General features: G+C 56.6%; 2 protein-coding genes across 2 annotated transcripts; one reads left to right on the forward strand and one right to left on the reverse strand.

The window, feature by feature from the left end:
- Positions 1-2,822: 2,822 nt before the first annotated feature.
- Positions 2,823-5,696, reverse strand: LOC118089315 (putative ATP-dependent RNA helicase DDX27). Its single transcript, XM_088674584.1, has 6 exons — positions 5,528-5,696; positions 5,053-5,175; positions 4,603-4,701; positions 3,436-3,598; positions 3,191-3,237; positions 2,823-3,071 (listed from the first exon to the last, which is right to left on the reverse strand). The coding sequence occupies exons 1-6, from the start codon at positions 5,612-5,614 to the stop codon at positions 2,823-2,825; spliced, it is 768 nt and encodes a 255-aa protein (XP_088530710.1). The 5' UTR covers positions 5,615-5,696.
- Positions 5,697-5,846: 150 nt separating this feature from the next.
- On the forward strand, positions 5,847-21,108 carry ZNFX1 (zinc finger NFX1-type containing 1). The gene is made up of 13 exons (XM_035123931.3): positions 5,847-6,002; positions 9,088-10,920; positions 12,085-12,204; positions 12,471-12,619; positions 13,385-13,528; positions 15,137-15,242; positions 15,324-15,571; positions 15,762-15,901; positions 16,642-16,796; positions 17,019-17,164; positions 17,290-17,400; positions 17,981-18,076; positions 18,189-21,108. Exons 1-13 carry the CDS (start codon positions 5,936-5,938, stop codon positions 20,634-20,636), a joined length of 5,763 nt encoding a protein of 1,920 aa, XP_034979822.3. The 5' UTR covers positions 5,847-5,935; the 3' UTR covers positions 20,637-21,108.
- Positions 21,109-22,137: the final 1,029 nt, after the last annotated feature.

Here is a 22,137-nt window from a genome sequence, read left to right on the forward strand (position 1 = left end):
TGCGAGAGCAGGATGCTCGCCTGGGTGGGCTTCCTTTGGCCTGATCCTGCAGCCAGGCCTCTTGGTGTTCTGAGGACCTCTCCCCCCCCCACCTGCCTGCGCCCAGAGATTCCCCTCACCGGTCAGCCTCGTCCAGGATGAGGACCTCAATGCTGCCCAGGTGGAAGGAGGGGCAGTTGTGCAGGTGGTCAATGAGGCGTCCGGGGGTCGCGATGAGGATGTCGGGGCCCGAGCGCAGCGCCGCCTCCTGGGTCTTCAGGTCCAGGCCCCCTGCAAGGACACAAACCGGGTGGGGGCATCAGCTCCCCGAATGCACTGCAGCCACCTTGCTAGGCAGGATGGGTGCAAACGAAGTCACACACCCACACACACACCCCGGAGGCTGAACAGCAGCCTTCTCCATCTTCCAGGTCCTGCTCACTCACCCACGGCCAGACAGGCGGTGACGCTGGTGAACTGCGCCAGCTGCTTCGTGACGGAGTGCACCTGAATGCCCAGCTCCCGAGTGGGCACCAGAACCAGCACCCGCGTCACTGGGGCTTGGCGGGGCTTGTAGATCAGGCGCTCCAGCACAGGCAGAATGAAGGCCGCTGTCTTCCCTGAAGACAAAGACAGAGATCAGCCTCCTGCCCCACCCCAAGCCATTGCCCCCACCCCACCCCCTTGAACCCGGGGCTTACCTGTCCCTGTAGCCGCACATGCGCAGATGTCCTTCCCCAGGAGCCCCACAGGGATGCAGGCCTTCTGGATGGGGGTCGGCTGCTTGAAGCCCAGGGCGGTTATTGCCTGCCAATCACAGCCGTTGGGAAGAAGCCAGTGTGAGCAGGTCTCTGCCCTACAACTATGCAAATCATAACTTGGAACGCCCCTCAACATGCTGCTCTCTGGCTTCTCAGAGAGACTGGGTCTCCAAACTGGCATGGGCAGCAATCCCAGCATATGATCATTTCAGGGTAGATAAATGGGAAAGTGGCCATTTCTAGCTCAGCCTGGTTGGCTACTGCCCATACACAGCTGAGGGGCGTCTTCAGTGCAGGAAGGCTAACAACGTCACCCAAGGCATTTGGCATGCTTGTTGGCCTAGCAGAATCCAAGAGATCTAGTTACAGGTAGGTAGCCGTGTTGGTCTGACATAGTCAAAACAAAATAAAAAAATTCCTTCCAGCAGCACCTTAAAGACCAACAAAGTTTTTATTTTGGTATGAGCTTTTGTGTGCACAGAATCCAAGAGAGAGAGACTGATCTACGCTCAGACTACAACACAAGGGTAACATTTTATCATCTCGAGGCAATACTTCAGGTAATTTTGCTGATAGCCTACAAAGGCAGTAAATCTAGTCTTTCTGCAACCTAGTGACGAATTTTCCCGTGTATAACATGCCCTCATGTATAACACGACCCCTGTTTTTTTGGACTCCAAATAAAGAAAGCCCCCATATGCACTATCCATGTATAAGAAGACCCCCAATTTTAAACTTGAAAAAATAGGGGGAAAATATATTCTTATACATGGAAAAATATGGTAAATACTAATACTAATAATACTAATAATAATAATTACAGCCCCAGAAAGTGAAATACTTGATTCTGGTGGCTCGTTTGATTCTGAATGTCAGGTGGCTAAGTGCTCTCAGAAACTTTAGAAAATAATCAGAATTTTTAGGAAAAGTGGTTTTTTATACTAGAGGAACCAATCGCAGAATGTGGTAGAATTTCTTCCTTCAGCTTTGGACAGTTGAGTCATGTGATAATGGAGAAGAATTCAACTAGATTTCGGAGATTTGAATTGTGTGGACTGAGGGAAACGAAATATCCCACTGAAGCAGCAGGAACCAATTTAGACAGCTGTTTTGACTGCAAATTGTGCATGCACAAAAGGTCAACACAGTATCTTCTTGTAGCATCTACAGATCTACCTTCAGCTTTTGATTTGATAGACAGAGTTTGGTCTAAGCTGCTCAATACGAATATTGATAAAAGACTATTGATTTTAATTTAAACCCCATATTCTTATGCTCATCTTGAAGTGAAAGGTTAAATGTCCACCTTACTAACCCCCTTTTAGCAAATAAACTGGACTGACAACTGACAAGGACCCCCTCTCCCCACATGAAGTGACCCTGACCCTGTGATCATCACCTGAGGCCCTTCTTCTGATGCCTCCTCCATGAGGTCCAGAGAGCGGGCAACACCTGTTCTGCTGTGGCTCCTCATTTGTGAAATGCTCTCCCCAGAGAAGCTCGCCTGGCGCCTTCATTACATATCTTTAAGTGCCAGGCAAAAACCATTTTTCTTCAACCAGGCCTTTGACTGATTAACATTCTACAGCTTTTTTAATGTGTTTGCGGGAGGAGTGTTATGGGTTTGTTTTTGTTTTCTTATGTATTTTGTGGTCTCCTTTTGTATTTTTATGTTGTGAACCACCCTGTGATCTTTGGGTGAAGGCTGGCATACAAATTTAAATATAAATAAACAAGAACTTCCTTCTTCCATCCTCCAACTACAGGCTCATTTAAGGTCCATTTACCCAGAAGCCTTGAGCCGTTAACAGTACAGTGGAACCTCAGTGAAAACGTTCAAAAACCAAGGAGCAATGGGAGGTCAGCAAAATCCATTGAGAAAAAAAGAAAAAAATGCAGCAGAATCTGTTCGACTTCCAAGACACATTCGAAAACAGAAGCAACTACTTCCGGGTTTTTGGTGTTCAGTTTCCAAAATGTTTGGCTTCCAAGACGCTTAAAAACGAGGTTCCACTGTATGGTGAACATCCTAATGTTATCTTTGCAGCTAAACAGTAGTTTTTTGTTTTTCTGTTTCTTTTGTTACTTTGATTTAACTAGGAAAGGCATGTTTGCCTTACCTACTTCTGGAACCCCAAAAGCTGTCAAATGTGATGACTCAGTGTGGCTGAGATTTGCCCCTCCAAAAGAGACTAGGCAACCACCTTCGCCATCTCCCTCTGAAAGAAAGCAGGAACTGGCTACCTTCAGCAAAGGCCGGGAGAGGTTCATATCTTGGAAGGACAGGCTGTCATCGTACTGTGAAGCATCTTCAAAGAACTGCTCAGGTTCCTAGAAAGGAGGATCAGAAAGAGAAAGCCTGCAACACCGACCCACAACATGAGAGAAGGACCCCTGTTTCTGCAGGTATTCCTTCTCACCCCAGCACCACCCAGCATCCAAAGGCTCACCTCTCCACCTCGCTTCCTTTTCCGTCGCTGCTTCACCTTGAGTGTATCTGTGAAAAATGACACAACCACCGCAAAAGGATGAGCAGAACACCTTGCAAATCAGAGAGCAGCAGCACCTACTAAAACCTCAATTCATGCAGCTACGTGCAAAAAACATGTCAGCTGCCCCACTGTAAGGCACAGAAGATGCACACTTGCTCTCTTCTGCCCCGGTGCCTGCACAGCACATCCATCATCATGCTTACCAGCTTTTGTGAAGATGCTCTCATCTGCCGAAGAGTACTCAGACTCCAACTCCTCCTCCTCTGCATCCTCCTCCTCACTTCCTCTGGCATCCACCTTGTCTACATTCTCCTGTGTAGCCTCCTCAGGATCTTCTTTTGCTGGCCCTTGTTTAGCTTTCTTTTCCTAGAAAAGACCCCCCCAAATGGGACATTATTTTTCCTGCCCAGCCTCCTTCTCTATGGCCAAAGAGTTTATTTTGACCCAAAACTGTAACAATTTCATTACAATTTGCCAAACTGTAACAAACAGCATACAACAACTACATACTCCAAAGCATCAAGCGTTTAAAGAAAGGAAGTCACGAGTTTGTATCATCTGCTAGTTCATACCTAGCTTAACTTCCATTAGACCTCTGAATCTCCAGCGCAACTTTTTGCAATATCGTTTCTTTTGCTCATCTTTCTTGCAGCCAGAGCATAAAGCACCACTTTATGTGACACAAATCTGTTAGCGTCAAATATGTTAGGGAATTGTTTCTGCCATTGTAAGCCTGCTTCTAAACTTCCTTCTCTAAGATTCCACAATTAAATAACGTTCCACAGAACCAGAAAAACTGCTTGAAGATTCTCTAAGGGTCCCTACAGAGATGCAATCACACTGTAGGCACCTTGTGCAAAAGGCAAAGCCCACACAACACTTTCATGGTTCACACATGTTGCCCCATCCAGAAGCTGATCCTGCATTAAGCAGAGGATTGGGCCAGAAAACCTTCCAGGCCCCATTGCCCTGACTTTGGGATACTGAAAATGGGAAGTTCTGTTGTGCTTGGATAAGTCATTCTGCAGTCAGAGAAGTTCCCCTGCACATGAAAGTTGGACACTACTTTTGGAAGGCAGTACAACATGCACACACAGGTGCACCAAGTAGTGGGGATTGAGGGGTTTTCAGCCCCCCCCCATTTTTCAAGGAGGGGACTGGGCTGCCCCAAAATCCTGTGGCCCTGCTCCGCCTCCTCCTCCCTGTCTGATGTCGCGCGGGGAGGAGGTAGCTGAGCATGGAGCCCAGCTCTGCGCTCCCCATTCCCCACCCAGCATTCGAGTGCTGGCACATGATGTGTAACATGCTGCATCACATGATGCGCCCCTGCAATGTTGAGGGCAAATCACCGCCCTTATCCACACACATACAGGAACCCAGAAGATCCCAACCAGGTGGGAATTTCTAACCTGGGCTTTCCTTTTCTTTCTTACAGTTGCAATCTTCTCGTCCAGGCTAGTAGCGGATCTCTGCACAAGAGAAAACAAACAAGGTGAGTACAAGAGTGAAAACCCAAAGGTCAGGAGGCTCCAGCAGGATGACCTCATGGGAATCCTAAGGCACGGAGCAACCTTTCCATCTTGACTTTGCAGGTCTCAGGGGGGGACAGAGAGAAGGCCCAGGAACCTTTTTTGCTCCAGAGGAGGGCAAAACAGAATTGGCACTGGCTTCAGAGAAGTTGCCCTGCCGGATCATGCCAGAAGGTGAAAGGTTTTTTGGGGGGGGGGGAGTGATGGCACCCAGCACGGCCCCCGGGGCCCCCAGGTAGGTGCCCCTGCGGAGCCCACCCTCTCCCCGCGAGAGCCAGGTGCACCTCTCACCTTCCCCTTGAGCTGCCTCAGCACCTCCGCCCAGGGCCCTCCGCTGGGCCCTGCCGACGCCTCGGTGAACGCAAAACCCACTGCGAAGTCTCCGCCGCGGCCGCCGCGCCCCACAGACAGCTCCTGGGGGAGACGAGAGACGAGAGATGCGAGCGGAGAAAAGATGGAGCGAGGGTGGGAGAGGGAGAAGGGGGCAGAGGGAGAAAAGAGGGAGAAAGGAGGAGATGGAGAAAAAAGACAGGGAAAGAGAGAGGGAGAAAGAAAGAAAGAAAGAAAGAAAGAAAGAAAGAAAGAAAGAAAGAAAGAAAGAAAGAAAGAAAGAAAGAAAGAAAGAAAGAAAGAAAGAAAGAAAGAAAAGACGAGAAAGAAAAGACGAGAAAGAAAAGACGGAAGGCACCGCCGGAGAGGACGAGCAGGGCAGGCGCTGCGAGGCTCTCCCTCCCCGCCACCCCCTCTTCCCCGCCCGCTCGCCTACCTCGGCCTCGGAACCGCTCTCCTCCTCCTCGGCCTCCTCGCCGCCCGGCCCGCCCAGCCTCGCCCGCCATCCTTCCCCGAGCTCCATCGTGGTGTCGGAGGGACCGGAAGTGCAGGGCGCCGGGTGCGCCAGACACAGAGCACCGCCCGTCCGCCACCCTTTCCCTTCCGCCGGGGACGGCAACCGGGACGCAGAGGTTCCCTCCGCGGGCGGGGCGGGGCGGGGCCGGGTGGGAAACGCCGCCCCTTGTGGGGAGGAGAAGCGAAAGCGAAAGCGGGGGCGGAGCCTGCCGGGAAGGGGAAAGTGAAAGTCGAAACTGAGCTGAAAAGGCGGCGGCGGCGGAGGCGGAGGCGCAGAGCCTGGAGGCGCCTCGACGGGCAGGAGCGGAGCGCAGAGCGGAGCGGAGCCATGGACGGGCGCGGGCGAGGAAGGGGGCAGCAGCGGCGGCCCCGAAGAGAAGGAGCGGGAGGCAGAGGTGAGAGCCATCATAATATATATTAATATAAATAATAATAATTTATTATTTATACCTCGCCCATCTGGCAGGGTTTCCCCAGCCACTCTGGGCGGCTTCCAACAAAAAATTGAAAATACCTTAAAGCTCTCTCACCATCAAAGGAACCCAAGTGAACAGCAGAGAAGCTACACAAGCGACGCTGACAAAAAACCCCACACATTAAGCAGAATAGAAACATTGTCACCCGACTCCCCCCCCCCACACCCATCTACCTCTCTTCCCCTTTCCTCCCCAATGTCTCAACAATGTCTCCCCAATGTCTCAACAAATGAAACTGATTTGTAGAAATGTTATGAGAGACATTGCACGTATCTTTGTAAGCCAAGAAAACTACACACACACACAAAAGCATCAGTCATTTCAAGCGGAGGAGAAGCAGAGCTTTCCGGGACTAGGGTGGGAAGCTCGACTGAGGCAGGAGGGGAGGCTCTGCTCACAGCCTGCGCTTCTCGCAAGAGCACCGGAGGGATCCGGGAAGTGGGAAGGGATCCCCAAGGGTCGTCTGACTCAACCCCCGCAATGCAGGAATCGGAGGGTCCCTGACGGATGGCCACCCAACCTCCGGTTTAAAGCCTCCAAGGAAGGAGGGTCCTCCCCAGAGTCAGGACTTCAGACACCCAAAGAGTAGAACTAGGGACTGCTTCTGCCCCTCCCAGGGCGACCACGGGAAGGCTGGCGCGGGGGGGGGGCGCGTCTCCCGGAGCACCGCGTCTCCGCCGTTGTCAGGTTTGGCGTTAGCGGAGAGCACCGGTGTTCTCCCGGGACGAGAAAGCGAAAAAAGGAGCCGAGCAATGGCTTCAGCTTTGGCGGCTGGATCTGGCCCAGCGTCCCCTTCCCGCCGGAGTCAGCCGCGCCCTCCCCCCCCCCCCAAGGAAAAGCCCCGTTCTGCGGCTCGGGCTTCCTCTTGGCAGCAGGCAGGAGGCTGTGCGACCCCGCCCGGACCGGCAATCCCCCGCCCCCGGTCCATCGTTTCTTGGGGAGGAGCAGCCAAATGGGAGGAGCCGCCCATTTCCCTCCCAGCGCTCTCTGGATGCTGTCCTTGGGTGGAGAATTCAGTCCCCGCCTAACTTTGGAGGGGAGAAGCCAAAGTTAACCCCTGGTGGGAGGGGGCAGAAGGGGGCAGCACCCAGGTGAAGCACAGCTTGGGCACCTGCTCAGAGACTCTCTGTTGTTGTTTAGTCGTTTAGTCGTGTCCGACTCTTCGTGACCCCATGGACAGGGGCGTACCCAGGATCAAAACTAGGGGGGGGGCAAGGGGCGGGGCCAAGGCACGGGAGGGGAGGGGCCACAAAGTGGGAATGTGGGCGGGGCTACAGAGCCCAGGTGAAATCAAAATAAACCTGAAGCGACGGCGGCGAAGGGGAGAAAACCAGCGGCCGCCTAGAGGAGAAGAGGGAAGTCTGGGGGTGGGCGGGGGGGGGAGAGAAGGGAACCAGGCTTGGATCGGGGCCTCCGCGGAGGTCTGGAGCAAAGCCCCGGCCTCCGCGAAGCTATCCGAGGCTCCGTTGCTGCAGCGGTCTCAGGCGCTGAACGACTCCCGACGTTCGGGAGACCTTTGAGCACAGCCGCGCTGTGCGCATGCGCCCTGCACGGCGGCCGCCGGAGTCCACAGCCGTGCTGTGCGCATGCGCCCCGCTTTGCGCATGCGCAAAGGTCTCCCGAACGTCGGGAGCGTCAGCCCTTGCCCCCTCCCACACAGCGCGGCTGTGTGGACTCCGCACGGCTCGGGCGCAAGAGACTGCTGCGGGCGCCGAACTCGCGCTCCGCTGGGCTGTCCTCCGCCTCTGCCCACCAGCCCCGCCGGCAGCGCCACTCTTGCCCGCAGCTGCCCGACCGGCCCTGCCTCTAGAGTAGGGCAGCGGCCCCTCCCTGCCCCGCGGTGGGTACGCCCTTGCCCATGGACCAGAGCACGCCAGGCACTCCTGTCTTGCACTGCCTCCCGCAGTTTGGTCAAACTCATGTTCGTAGCTTCAAGAAGACTGTCCAACCATCTTGTCCTCTGTCGTCCCCTTCTCCTAGTGCCCTCAATCTTTCCCAACATCAGGGTCTTTTCCAAGGATTCTTCTCTTCTCATGAGGTGGCCAAAGTATTGGAGCCTCAGCTTCACGATCTGTCCTTCCAGGGAGCACTCAAGGCTGATTTCCTTAAGAATGGATAGGTTTGATCTTCTTGCAGTCCATGGGACTCTCAAGAGTCTCCTCCAGCACCATAATTCAAAAGCATCAATTCTTCGGCGATCAGTTCCATACATCACTACTGGGAAAACCATAGCTTTAACTATACGGACCTTTGTCAGCAAGGTGATGTCTCTGCTTTTTAAGATGCTGTCTAGGTTTGTCATTGCTTTTCTCCCAAGAAGCAGGCGTCTTTTAATTTCGTGACTGCTGTCACCATCTGCAGTGATCAAGGAGCCCAAGAAAGTAAAATCTCTCACTGCCTCCATTTCTTCCCCTTCTATTTGCCAGGAGGTGATGGGACCAGTGGCCATGATCTTGGTTTTTTTGATGTTGAGCTTCAGACCATATTTTGCGCTCTCCTCTTTCACCCTCATTAAAAGGTTCTTTAATTCCTCTTCACTTTCTGCCATCAAGGTTGTGTCATCAGCATATCTGAGGCTGTTGATATTTCTTCCGGCAATCTTAATTCTGGCTTGGGATTCATCTAGTCCAGCCTTTCGCATGATGAATTCTGCATATAAGTTAAATAAGCAGGGAGACAATATACAACCTTGTCGTACTCCTTTCCCAATTTTGAACCACTCAGTTGTTCCATATCCAGTTCTGACTGTAGCTTCTTGTCCCACATAGAGATTTCTCAGGAGACAGATGAGGTGATCAGGCACTCCCATTTCTTTAAGAACTTGCCATAGTTTGCTGTGGTCGACACAGTCAAAGGCTTTTGCATAGTCAATGAAGCAGAAGTAGACGTTTTTCTGGAACTCTCTAGCTGTCTCCATAATCCAGCGCATGTTTGCTATTTGGTCTCTGGTTCCTCTGCCCTTTCGAATTAGAGACTCTCTAATTTCCCTCTTTTTCTTCTGCAGAGCCTCGAGATGGAGGAGGCTGCCAGCAGAACTCAAGTGGGCAGCGTGAAGGGGGCTCTGGCCCTGGCAGAGCTGCTTACTGGCTGGAGGCAAGCGGTGGTCCTGAGCCTAGAGTGGAGCGGAGGGTTGGCTCTGGCCGGACCCCCCACCAGGACGGGGCGCGCAACCCCAGGCGGCTGGGGGCAGAGGGGAGCCGACCCCCTCGCAGAGGGGGCGTCTGGCCTGGGGCTGATCGGAGGGAGGAGTGGAGGACTGGGGGGCAGAACCAGGGAGGGCCGGCCAGGGATGGCCCAAGAAGGCAAAGAGAGGGGGCCCCAAACACTGAGCCCACCCAGCGGCCCCACGCAGGACCAAGAGGCGCTCTGCAGCACCGGGGCCCGATGATCAGCACCCGCTTCCTCCATGAACTCCTGGAGAAGGACCCTTCGGAGGTGGCCATCACGCTGGCTTCCAACCCCAGCCTACGGGAGGCGCTCTCCCCAGTTGTCATGAGGCCGGACTTGGTGCAGCTGCTGTGCCAGGTTCTCAACAAGGCCTGCCTCTCCCGCATGGACCGCCAGAGCATTCAGCGGCTGCTGGAGACGGTGAAGGAGTCCTCCTTCCTCCGGGTCTACCTGCCCCAGTACGTGGCCGACATGCTGACGGAGGCCCGGCCGGAGGTGCGGCGCCAGTGCCCCCAGCACATTGCCAGCGTGGTGGCGCTGCTCCAGGAGCTGGTCAGCATCTTCCCGGCCAGCTCCCTCCAGAAGGTGGCCATGCTGATGTCCGTCCTGCCGGGCTCCGTCAACGGCCTCCGAGCGCTGGGGGTGGACTTCCCGGAGGAGCTGGACCGGAGCCTGGAGAAGCTGCAGGGCTTCGTCCAGCACCTCCAGGAGCGGCGGCGCGAGGGCACCTTGCGGGTGGACAGCTGCACCCTCCTCCAGCCCACGGCACCCGGCGAGGAAGGGGAGTACCGCACCATGTCCATCTACCCCACCTATGAGGAGGTGAACGGCAGCCAGAAGCCCTTCCTGCGCCCCAACCTCATCAGCCAGCCCTACGAGAGCCCCGCCATTTACCTGGACACCCACTTTCGCCTCCTGAGGGAGGACTTTGTCCGGCCACTGAGGGAGGGCATCCTCCAGTTCCTCCAGAGCTTAGAGGACGCCGGCCCAGGCAGGAGGAGGAGGTTTGATGACATCCAGGTGTACCTGGACGCCCGGGTCCTGGCTCCGCTCTGCTCCCGGACCGGCCTTGACTACATGGTGCACTTTGATTCCAAGCCGCTGCGCGGCGTCCGGTGGGAGAACTCCAAGCGCCTGCTGTACGGCTCCTTGGTCTGCCTGTCCAAGGACAACTTTGAGACCTTCCTCTTTGCCACGGTCTCCAACCGGGAGCCCAAGGAGCTGTGCAAGGGCTTTGTCCACCTCTCCTTCGCCGGCCACAGCGAGGCCCTGCTGGCCGAGGTTCAGCCCTCTGACTCCTTCGTCATGGTGGAGACCACCGCCTACTTTGAGGCCTACCGACATGTCCTGCAGGGGCTGCAGGAGCTGCAGGAGGAAGACATCCCCTTCCAGAGGTACATTGTTCACTGCGAGGCCCAGGTGAGGGAGCCGGCTTACCTGCGGAGGGAGCTGGGAAGCAGCGTCTACGACCTCAGGTGCCTGATGGCCAAGCCACCCCCTGCTGCTGAGGCTTCTGGGGCGGGAGGAGCCCCCGAGGGCCACGTGGACGTGCTGGACCCCTCCCAGTGGCCGACGCAGGAAGCCGTGGGCCTGGATGAGTCCCAGCTGCAAGCCCTGAAACTCGCCCTGACCAAGGAGCTGGCCATCATCCAGGGGCCTCCGGGGACAGGTGAGTCGGGGTGTCCCATCCTCCCAGGAAGAGGGGTCTGTTGCAGGAAGTGGGGTTGGGAGGGGGAGCCTTCCGCCGCAGAGGAGGCAACTCTCCTCCGGGGTTCCAGGATCTCTCCAGGGCCAGAAACACTATGTATTTATCACATTTACGTCCTTGGATGGCGTAGTCCCGTACAAACTTTGACACACATCCGAAAGATATGTCAGCAGAGTCAGCAAAAGCAGAGTTGTTGTGGAATTGTAGCATCAATCATCTTTATTTACAGCAAAGAAATAAAAGTAACAGTTGTGTGAGCAGCTTCCTTACACATCCTCTTTGTTGGAGAGAGAAAGAACAAAGAGCAGAGGTTGATCAGCCTGACTTCCATTCGCACATTGATAACAAATGAAATCAGCCAGTCTTGTGACCCTTGGCGATAGTGGCAGTGAAAAATACTGACAATTTCCTCCAAGGAGCTCAGGGTGCAACATACAGAGTTCTGCCTGTTTTAGCCACACACCAACCCTGTGAGGTAGGCTAGGCCAGGCATCCCCAAACTCCGGCCCTCCAGATGTTTTGGACTACAATTCCCATCTTCCCCAACCACAGGTCCTGTTAGCTAGGGATCATGGGAGTTGTAGGCCAAAACATCTGGAGGGCCGCAGTTTGGGGATGCCTGGGCTAGGCCAAGAGGCAGCAACTGGCTGCCGAGGTCACACCAAGTGAAGTGCAAGGCCGACTTAGGGATTTGAACCCAGGTCTCTCCCAGATCCTAGTCTGACGCTCTAACCACTGTACCACCATGCCTCTCCAGATGGAGGCTCATATTTCTGCCTGAAACTGGGGTGGGTGTAAAGTGGAGCCAGCCGGCCAGCTGGATCCTGACATCCCACAAGGCCCACTTTTCCGACACCCCCCCCCCGGTCACTCAGGCGTCGGGTGTCTTCCTTTGCCTCACGGTGTTTGAACCCGAGCCAAGGCCGGAGGGGGCTGGTTGCCCGCAGTTCCTGCTTGGAATGGCAGTGTGGGCTCTTTCCTTGCCCCTGGCAAGGTGGCTGTGGCACAGGGGGTGCTAGCCTTTTCTTGGCCGTGGGGGAAGAACTGAGGCTGTGGGGGGGGGCTCTGATGCCCGCTGGGAGTTGGCAGACGGAGCTTCCTGCTTTGATGGGGCTTTTCCCACAGGGAAGACCTATGTTGGGCTGAAGATCATGGAAGTTCTGCTGGAAAACAAGGCCGTCTGCGGAGAGACCCCCATCCTTGTGGTCTGCTACACCAACCATGCCCTGGACCAGTTCCTGGAAGGTGGGGGTCTGCCTGCCCTGAGCAGCAGCACTTTGGCCGGGGCGGGAGGGGTAGAACAGAAAATCACAGGGTGGTCGAGTTGGAAGGGGACCCTCAAAGGTCATCCAGTCCAACCCTCTGCAATGCAGGAATTACTGAGACTCCTTTGCAGGGGGGGGGGTCATTCCATGGCTGGTTGCCCATTGTCCTGGCAGTGGCAGTCCCCCTGTGTGGATCCCCTGCTTAGATATCACACCTTGACTTTTACATCTCCCCCCCCCCCAAAGGAATCCTAGAGTTCCAGCCGAGGGGAATCGTGCGGGTTGGCAGCAGAAGCAACAGCGAGAAGTTGAAGCCCTTCACCCTGCAGCAGCTGCGGGACAGAAGCGACTTCTTCAGAGGCCTGCCTGGCCACCTCCGGTGGTCCCACCATGATGTACGTGCGAGGAGGGGGGGGGCTGGTTTGGAGGGTGTCGTTTGTGGGGAGGAGGGTGTTTGCTGGGACTTTGCCCAGGAGAACAGCCAGATCAGCAAAGCACAGGGAAATGGAGGTCCCCACCTAGAGCAGAAGGAGGGACCCCAAGAGTCATCTAGTCAACCACTGCAATGCAGAAATCGCAGCCCAAGAACCCCTCCCATATGGCCACCCAGCCTATGTTGAAGGATAGAGACCACCTCCCTTCTGGGGGGGTCTGTCACATAGTCGAACATCTCTTAATCTTAAAGTTATTCCTGATGTTCAGGCCATGGCCAGAAGAAGAAGAGTTTGGATTTGGTATCCCACTTTATCACTACCTAAGGAGTCTCAAAGCGGCTAACATTCTCCTTTCCCTTCCTCCCCCACAACAAACACTCTGTGAGGGGAGAGGAGCTGAGAGACTTCAAAGAAGTGTGACTTAACCACTACACCACCCATTGGAGCGCAGCACCTGTGGAAATGCTGCCTTGGTGCTGAAAGGGAGCTCTAAGCTGCCTCTGCAGACCAGGGCCAGAGCTGGAGGTTGTGCGGAGCAGAGGAACTCAGCAGGGCACCCTTTGGGGGAGACCAGTTGGAGGCGCCAGCAGAGGAAGGGCAGGGAGCGGAGCTGCCCGGCCAGGCGCCCCCAGCTGTCCTCTGCTGGAGGCACCGCACTGGGTCTTGTTCCCTCGCTGGGCTTTGTCTGCTCAAGGGGCTGACCTGGCCTCTTTTTCCCGAGTGCAGATCACCAGCGAGATGCGGGAGGCCGAGGCCGAACTCACCCGAGGGGCAGCTCAGCTGGAGTGTGGGCTGCGCGGGATTCTGCACGAGAAGCACCTGCGGAGCTGCATCTCCAGCCAGCACTGGGAGAGCCTCAAGGGGGGCCTGGTAAGGAGAAGGAGCAGGGGGGAAGCAGCCCCACAAGAAGACACCCCACCGGGATCTCTCCGTCTTAGGGACCAAGAGCCCCTGAGAGGGCAGAGGGGGAGCCCCCAACTCCTCCAGGGCTTCTCCAGCCCCTCAGCTGGAAACAACAGAGCAGGGGCCCAAAGTCTTGGGCGAGAGTGTCATTTGCTTTGGCTGCTCTGACCAGTAGGAATTCTCCCTCAAAGGTGTCGGGGGGGGGCTTCATGGGGACTCCAGTCATGGAAGAAACCACCTTATTTATTTATTTACTTATTTACTTACTTATTTACTTATTTATTGCTTGAAATGTGTGTATTTATATACGTAGAAACAATGAAGGAAAAAACAGAATGTTGAAAGTTTCTAACCATCTAAGGTAAAGGTAAAGGGACCCCTGACAATTAGGTCCACTTGTGACCGACTCTGGGGTTGCGGCGCTCATCTCGTGTTATTCGCCGAGAGAGACGGCGTACAGCTTCTGTGGCCAGCATGACTAAGCCGCTTCCAGCGAACCAGAGCAGTGCACGGAAACGCCGTTTACCTTCCCGCCAGAGCGGTACCTATTTATCTACTTGTACTTTGACGTGCTTTCGAACTACAGTGGTACCTCTACTTACGAATGACTCTACTTACGAAGAGAAAAAATAGTAAAAAATGGTGGCGCCCGTACGAATTTTTCGACATCCAAACGGCCTCGCTGCCCTGCGCTCGCCGCTGCCTCAAGTCCACGGTGACGGGTCCTTCCTCACCCGCCACAGCTACGCGGCTTCTTTCTTCGTGCTCCGGAGCCCCTTCGCCCGCCTCGCCGCCGCTTACCCATCCTGTGTGTGTCCAGCTGCACGAGCGGCATTTCCTTGAGGGCAATGTGTCCTCCACCGGCGTCTCCGCAGCTGGCCCAGCGCAGGCAGCACCACACGGGGCTGGGCACCTCTCCTGCCCTGGCGGAGGATACATCGCCCTCAAGGGGATGTTGCTCATGCGGCTGGACACACACAGGATGGGCAAGCGGCGAGGCAGGCAAAGGGGCTCCGGAGCACGAAGAAAGAAGCCGCGCAGCTCTGGCGGGTGAGGAAGCACACGTCACCGTGGACTTGAGGCAGCGGCGGTGAGCGTGGGGCAGCGAGGCAGGTGAGGCTCCGGAACAAATTAATCCATTCCCAATGCATTCCTATGGGAAACCGCGTTTCGACTTACGAATGTTTCTATGTACGAATATGCATTCGGAACGGATTAAATTTGTAAGTAGAGGTTCCACTGTACTAGATTGGCTAGGGTAGGCTTGTCTAAAAAGGAAGTTTTCAGCAGGCGCCAAAAAGAGCACAGGGGCAGCGTCTGCTTGACATCAAGAGGCAGGGAGTTCCCAAGGCAGGTGCTGCTTCTTAAACTGTCACCCCCCATGAAAGACGCATCGCCTTGGAGGGAGATTTTCCCATGAGACCCTCCGGCTGGAGAGAGACCTCCCAGCTGTTGCAAGGGTTCCTTGCCTGCCCCAGCTCCTGCTTGCCTTCCTGTCTTGGGGCTGCCTGGGACTGTGGCACCCACCCAGCCACCTGCCGCTGAGCTTGTCTGAGCTGCTCCTTCTTGCTTTAGGAAGAAGACTGGATGGATCCAACGCACTCTCTGATCCTGGAGTGGCTGGGACTTGGCGCCACGCCGGTTGAAAACGCGGCCGACCCAGAGAGGCCAGAAAATGCAGGTAGGGGGCTTTCCTTTGACAAGGAAGAGGTGGCCTGCCCACTCTCTGCCACCACCTACCGCTCTCTCTCTGACCATTCAGGCTTTGAGGAAGACCAGGAGGCGGAGGAAGGCCCACGGGCAGAGCCAGAGCTGCTGCAGGTTGTGGAGGAGGCAGACTTGATTCAGCACGAGCGGCTGCTGGACCACGATGAGGATGGGCGGCAGCGGAGGAGGAAGCCCCCCAGGCCCAACCTGGATGACCTGTTTCTGGCCATGCGGTTGGATGACGAGGAGGAGGAGAAGGGGGAGCAGAGAGCCCCACATGATGCGGAAAACGCTGGGTTTCAGGTATTGAGAGGGGGGGGGACACATTGTGTTGCATTGCAGAGGGTGAAAGCCTTAGCCCCTTTCCTGCCCCTGACCAGCTCAGCCCCTCCTTCCAGGAGGAGACTGCTCTGCTGTCGCTGCCCCTGAGGTGGGCAGGATAGGGGTTGCCCCTGCCTCCTCCTCATCTGCCCACTTGGGGATCTCTCTGCAGCTGCAGCCGGCCCAAAAGAAGAAGATGAAACGACAAGCAAAGAAGGAACTGGGAAAATGGCAGGCGATGACCAAAGAGGAGGCCGAGGCCGTCCTGGATGTGTGGCAGCTGGACCTCAGCTCTCGCTGGAAGCTCTACAGGTAACTTCTGCTGCAGGGGCTTCCGGCACCCATGCCTCCCGCCTCCCCCACAGGTAGAATAACAGAATCATGGGAAGGAACCCCAGGGGTCGACTAGTCCAACCCCCTGCAATGCAGGAGTCTCAGCTAAAGCATCGCTTAAAGATGGCTGCCCATCCTCCAAGGATGGAGAGTCTACAACCTCTCGAGGAGATCATTCCAATGTCAAACAGCTCTTATGGTCAGAAAGTTATTCCTGAGGTTGAGTTGGAATCTCATTTCTTGCAACTTGAAGCCACAGGTTAAAGTCCTGCCCTCCAGAGCAGCAGAAAATAAGCTTGCTCTCTCTTCCCAGCCCTTGAGATATTTGAAGACGGGTCTCACATCTCCTCTTAGCCTCCTCTTTTCCAGGCTAAACATACCCAGCTCCTTCAACCATTCCTCATAAGGCTTGGCTTCCTGACCCTTGATCAGCTTGTCAATATTCTTTTTAAATTGTGGCACCCACAGCAGGACATCGCATTCCAGGTGTGGCCTGACCAAGGCAGAATAGAGCGGGACTATGACTCCCCTTGATCTGGACACAACATCTGTGGATGCAGCCTAGAATAGCATTGGCATTTTTTGCTGCTGCATCACACAGTTGACTCATGTTCAGCTTGTGGTCCACCAAGACCCCAAGATCCTTTTCACACGTGCCACTAGTAAGCTGGGTGCCCCCCCTCCTATTATTGGTGCAACCTGACCTTTGTACCACACAGGTACTGGTTGCAGAAGCACCAAGCTGAGATCCAGCGCCAGATGCTGCACCACAAGCAGGAGTACCAGGCGGCGGCTGACAGGCTGGCTGAGCTTCGCCAGCACCAGGACCTCCATGTCTTCAAGACAGCCAAGATTGTGGGCATGACGACCACAGGTGAGGAGGAGGCTGTGCAGCAAGCTGCCCCCAACACCCTGTGACGGGGGGAGAGAAGGGGGGAGCCTCTCTGATGTGCTTCCTTGCCCAGCTGCAACACAACACCCCTGCAGTGCTGCCCTCCATTGGAGAGGGGGCTGGGAGGCAGGCGCCTGGCAGCTTGGCTGGGAGGCAGAGGGGGCAGAGATCAGGATGTCCCCTCACCCCCCCATCTCGCCCCAGGAGCCGCTCGGTACCGCCAGGTCCTGCAGCAGGTGGCCCCTCGTGTGGTCATTGTGGAAGAGGCGGCCGAAGTCCTTGAGGCCCACGTCATCACCACGCTGAGCAGGGCCTGCCAGCACCTCATCCTCATTGGAGACCACCAGCAGGTAGGTGGGTGGGTGGGTGGGTGGGCCAGCTGAGGGGCAGGGTCTGCTGGCCTTGGGCCCCACCCCTTCCCCCACCCACCCCCACTCCCCACTCCCCAGGCTCCATCTTCCTTCTTTCCTTGCAGCTGCGCCCCAGTGCCAACGTCTACGACTTGGCCAGGAACTTCCACCTGGAGGTTTCCCTCTTTGAGCGGCTGGTGAAGGTCGGCCTGCCCTTCGTCCGCCTCGCTTTCCAGGTGAGGCACAAGCAGGGGGCCCCCTCAGCCCCCTCCCCTCGCTTGCTTGCTTGCTTGCTCTGTGGAGACCCCTCGATCAGGCCATAGTTTCCAAAGGGAAACCCACCAAGTTGGGATATGGGTGCAAGAGCATAGATCCCCTCAGGGGATTGGGAAGCATTTACAGCCTCCAAATGGGGTTTGGAAGAAGAGTTTGGATTTGATATCCCGCTTTTATCACTCCCCGAAGGAGTCTCAAAGCGGCTAACATTCTCCTTTCCCTTCCTCCCCCACAACAAACACTCTGTGACGTGAGTGGGGCTGAGAGACTTCAGAGAAGTGTGACTAGCCCAAGGTCACCCAGTAGCTGCATGGGGAGGAGCGGAGACACTAACCCGGTTCCCCAGATTACGAGTCTACCGCTCTTAACCACTACGCCACACTGGCTCTCAGAGCTGGGAGCCTTTCAGGCCTGGTTGGGGGCAGCCCAGCCCCTGGCTGCTCTCCTCTATGGTTGGCGGCCCAGAGGCAGTCCCTCTTTTTGTAAGGGCGCTTGCCTTCCCCTCTCCATCACCTCTCCCCCGGCTTGCCCTTTTTGCAGCACCGCATGAGGCCAGAGATCGCCCAGCTGCTCACCCCGCACATCTACCAGGACCTGGAGAACCATCCCTCGGTGCTCCGCTACGAGAACGTCAAGGTGAGCATCTTTCACCTCCCCTTGCCTCCTGCTGCTGGCTGGCTGGCAGCCCTTTGGCCAGGAGACTCTGCCTTGTCAGCTCAGCAGCCTCCTCTCCTCCTCTCTGCTGCAGGGCGTCTCCTCCAACCTTTTCTTCGTGGAGCACAGCTTCCTTGAGCAGGAGATCCAGGAGGGCCGCAGCCACCAGAACCCGCACGAGGCCCAGTTTGTGGTGGAGCTGTGCCGCTACCTGCTGCGCCAGGGCTACCAGCCCTCCCAGATCAGCATCCTCACCACCTACACGGGGCAGCTCTTTTGCCTGCGCCGGTTGCTGCCGGCCAAGGAGTTCCAGGGCGTCAAGGTCCACGTGGTGGACAAGTACCAGGGGGAGGAGAACGACATCATCCTGCTCTCCCTGGTGCGCAGCAACCTGGCAGGGCGGGTGGGCTTCCTGCAGATCCCCAACCGCATCTGCGTGGCCCTTTCCCGTGCCAAAATGGGCCTCTACTGTGTGGGCAACATGGGCATGCTCAGCCAGGTGCCTCTCTGGAGCAGGATCGTGCACACTCTGCGCGAGAAGGGCCACGTGGGCCGGGCGCTGCGCCTGGCCTGCCAGAACCACCCGCAGACCAAGACGGACGTGGTGCAGGCAGCGGACTTCCGCCAGGTGCCCGAGGGGGGCTGCAGCGTCCCTTGTGACACCCGCCTGGGCTGCGGCCACGTCTGCCCCCGGGCGTGCCACCCCTACGACCCGCTGCACAAGGAGCTCCGCTGCTTGAAGCCCTGCCAGAAGGTGCTGTGTGACAATGGGCACCGCTGCCCCAGGCTGTGCTGGGAGCCCTGTGGGATGTGCCAGGTGAAGGTGCCCAAGACGGTGCCCAGGTGCGGCCACCAGCAAGAGGTCCCCTGCTCGACAGCCGCCGAGGATTTCTGCTGCCAGGAGCCCTGCAGGAAAACCCTGGAGTGCGGGCATGCCTGCCGCCTCACCTGCGGGCAGCAGTGCGAGAAGCGCTGCCCAGAGATGGTCCTGGCAACGCTGCCATGTGGGCATAGCCAGAAGGTGCCATGTTCAGCAGTGGCAGAGATGGCATACGGGCGTCCCATCCGCTGCAAGACAAAGTGTGACAGCGTCCTGGAGTGTGGGCATCCTTGCCCAGGCTCGTGCCACGCTTGCTTTGGGGGCCGCTTCCACCAGCCGTGCCGGAGCCCCTGCAAGCGCCTGCTGGTTTGCGGCCACCAGTGCCGCCAGCCCTGCACCGGGGACTGCCCCCCATGCCGCCAGCCCTGCCAGAACCGCTGCATCCACAGCCGCTGCCCCAAGCAGTGTGGGGCGCCCTGCTCTCCCTGCATGGAGCCCTGTGAGTGGCGCTGCCAGCACCACCAGTGCGGGCGCCTGTGCTCCGAGCCCTGTGATCGGCCGCGCTGCGACGTGCCCTGCCCCAAGCACCTCCCTTGCGGGCACCCTTGCGCCGGGCTGTGCGGGGAGCCCTGCCCGCAGAAGTGCCTGGCCTGTGACGCGGAGGAGCTGACGCAGATCTTCTTTGGTTGTGAGGATGAGCCTGGCGCCCGCTTTGTGCAGCTGGAGGACTGTGGGCACATCTTCAGCGCACTGGGCCTCGACCGCTACATGGATGGGGAGGAGGAGGAAGAGGAAGGGGCTGTCCGGCTGAAGGTGTGCCCCAGCTGCCAGACGCCCGTCCGGAAGAGCCTGCGCTACGGCACGTTGGTGAAGAGGAGCCTGGCAGAGGTGGAGGTGGTGAAGGGGCGCATGCAGGGCAGCTCAGCCGAGATCAAATCGGGCGCCCTCCAGTTGATGAGGGCGCTCCAACAGGAGACCACCCTGAGGCTCCACCTGTCCAGGCAGCACGAGCAGCTGAGGAAGAAGCTGGAGGACGACTCCCTCTCCGCCAGCACCCTCGGGCTGGTAGAGACCCTCTTGGGCTTCTACGCGCAGGTGGCAGGCTTGATGGCCACTATAGGAAAGTTGGCACGGCAGGAGCAGGAGGGCATGAGAAGGCGCCTGGCCGAGGTGGCCGGCTGGCTAGACCAGCCCCGCGACAGCCTCAGCAGGCAGCAGGTCTCTGAGCTGCAGACCGAGCTGCGGCGGGTGACCTACCTGGTGGAGCTCCTGGCGAGGTGCAACACCGCTGGCAAGCAGGTGAGGCAGGCCCCCGGCACAGCGGAGCTGGTCAGCGCAGCCCGGAAGGTCCTGGAGGGGCCTGGCAGGTTTACCCCGGAGGACGAGAGGAAGGTGAAGGCCCAGCTGAAGGAGCTGGAGGCCGTCCTGCCCACTGTTGCCGGGCTGGGCATCTCCGAGGAGGAAAGGAAGCAGATTGTGGCAGCCGTCAGCGGAGCCACCCGCGGGCACTGGTTCAAGTGCCGCAATGGGCACTTCTACGTCATTGGCGAGTGTGGGGGGGCCATGCAGACGACCCGCTGCCCGGAATGCCAGGAGACCATTGGGGGGGAGGGACACAGGCTGGAGTCCAGCAACCAGCTTGCCCCTGAGATGGACGGGGCAACCCATGCTGCCTGGTCTGAGGAGGCCAACCGCTTGAACATAAATAATTTCCTGCACTAGGAGGCCGGCCACCCTCATGGGAGCTTCTTTCCATCAGATATTTTTATATTTTATCATGTACTAATGTTTTTTATCACATTTGGGCACCCTATCATAGTGGACTTGGTTCAATGAAACAGTTGCAGAGCTTTTAACATGACAACAGTGGGTGAGATGAAACAAACAGTAAGATGAGCAGGTAAAGGCAACTCAGGAAGTTGCTCCTTCCTGTCTCTCCTCACCTGCCCTGCAGCTCCAGGAGCCACGTTCTGCTTCCCGCCTGCTCTGTCTTTTCCAAAGAAGCAAGATGACAAGTCTCAAAGTGCTTTTACAATCAAGTAGTATATCGCTTTTGTGAAACAGATAATCACCCTGGGTTGTCAGAGGGGCTGGGAGTGGGCAGTGCAGGGCCCCACTCTGCTCATGGCACCCCTGTCCTGACAACTCTATGCCTGCCAGATTTTACTGTTGCAAATAAATTTGTCCTAGCAGATCCCCGTTGTGCTTCTGAGCGTCTTTTCTGTGGGAGGACGGCACCCTTCTGTGGGGGCCAGCAAAGGGCTTGTGTCCTGGACGATGCCAAAGGTCCCCTCTGGGTCAGGCCGGAGCTGCTCCCGGGAGGGTGCCTGTTCCCTTGGAACTCTCCCGGCAGGGAGACTTGCTCCTGAGGCCCTGGAGCCCCCATGAAGAATGCCCTGTAGCTGGAGAGGGGCAAGACGGCTGTGGCCACGAGGCCTTTCACCAGCTTCATCTGCTGTGATAGCTACGGCCATAACTGGGTCAGGATTGCTTGCCCCCTCTAGGCCATTGTCTGGTAAACTTGAGGCTGGATTACTGCAATGGGGTCTCTGCAGGGCGGCCCTTGGGAGGGTGCAGAATTCAGGGGACACAAAGCCAGCAGCGTGTGACAGCTGCTAAATAACGCATCTGTGATGGCTGCTCGCATGCTGCTGCGTCCTGACTTGTGTGGATATGCAAACCCTGAGCAACTTGAGCCCTTGCACGTCAAGCTCCATCATAGATCATGGGGGGGGGCATGCTATTCATTGTCCCCCGTGATCCAGAGGCCTGACTGGGATCCCCCAGAAGCTGGGCGTGTGGTGTCTCTGGACCACTGCTGGGGAACTCCCAACAGAGATGCAGCAGGCTTTGCACTTCCAGGCATCTCTCAAAGGCACTTTTTGTGTCACTGATTAGCCAGTTACCCATATTCTGGTTTTTGAAATGGCCTTTTATGTTTTAACATTGTAACAGGGAGCACCCCACCATCGCCTAACCTTGACTCCCTTAGGTTCAGGTCGGGGGTCACACACAAGAGACTTCAGCCAAGAGATAGAAGCAAAAAAGCCAGAAGCCCCGATCAATGGGTTGCATCCGTATTCCAAAGTTTCCCATAATACACCTCAATATGCATCAGGACAACATAGATGTCACAGAAAATGTGTGGTCTCAGAAAATGTGTGGATCCAGGCATGCCCCTGTCAATTACAGTACAAAGGAAAGCATTGGAACTGAAAAAGAT

Source organism: Zootoca vivipara, chromosome 7, assembly GCF_965207765.1.
Source record: "Zootoca vivipara chromosome 7, rZooViv2.hap1.1, whole genome shotgun sequence".
In the NCBI taxonomy this organism is placed as follows: Eukaryota; Metazoa; Chordata; class Lepidosauria; order Squamata; family Lacertidae; genus Zootoca; species Zootoca vivipara.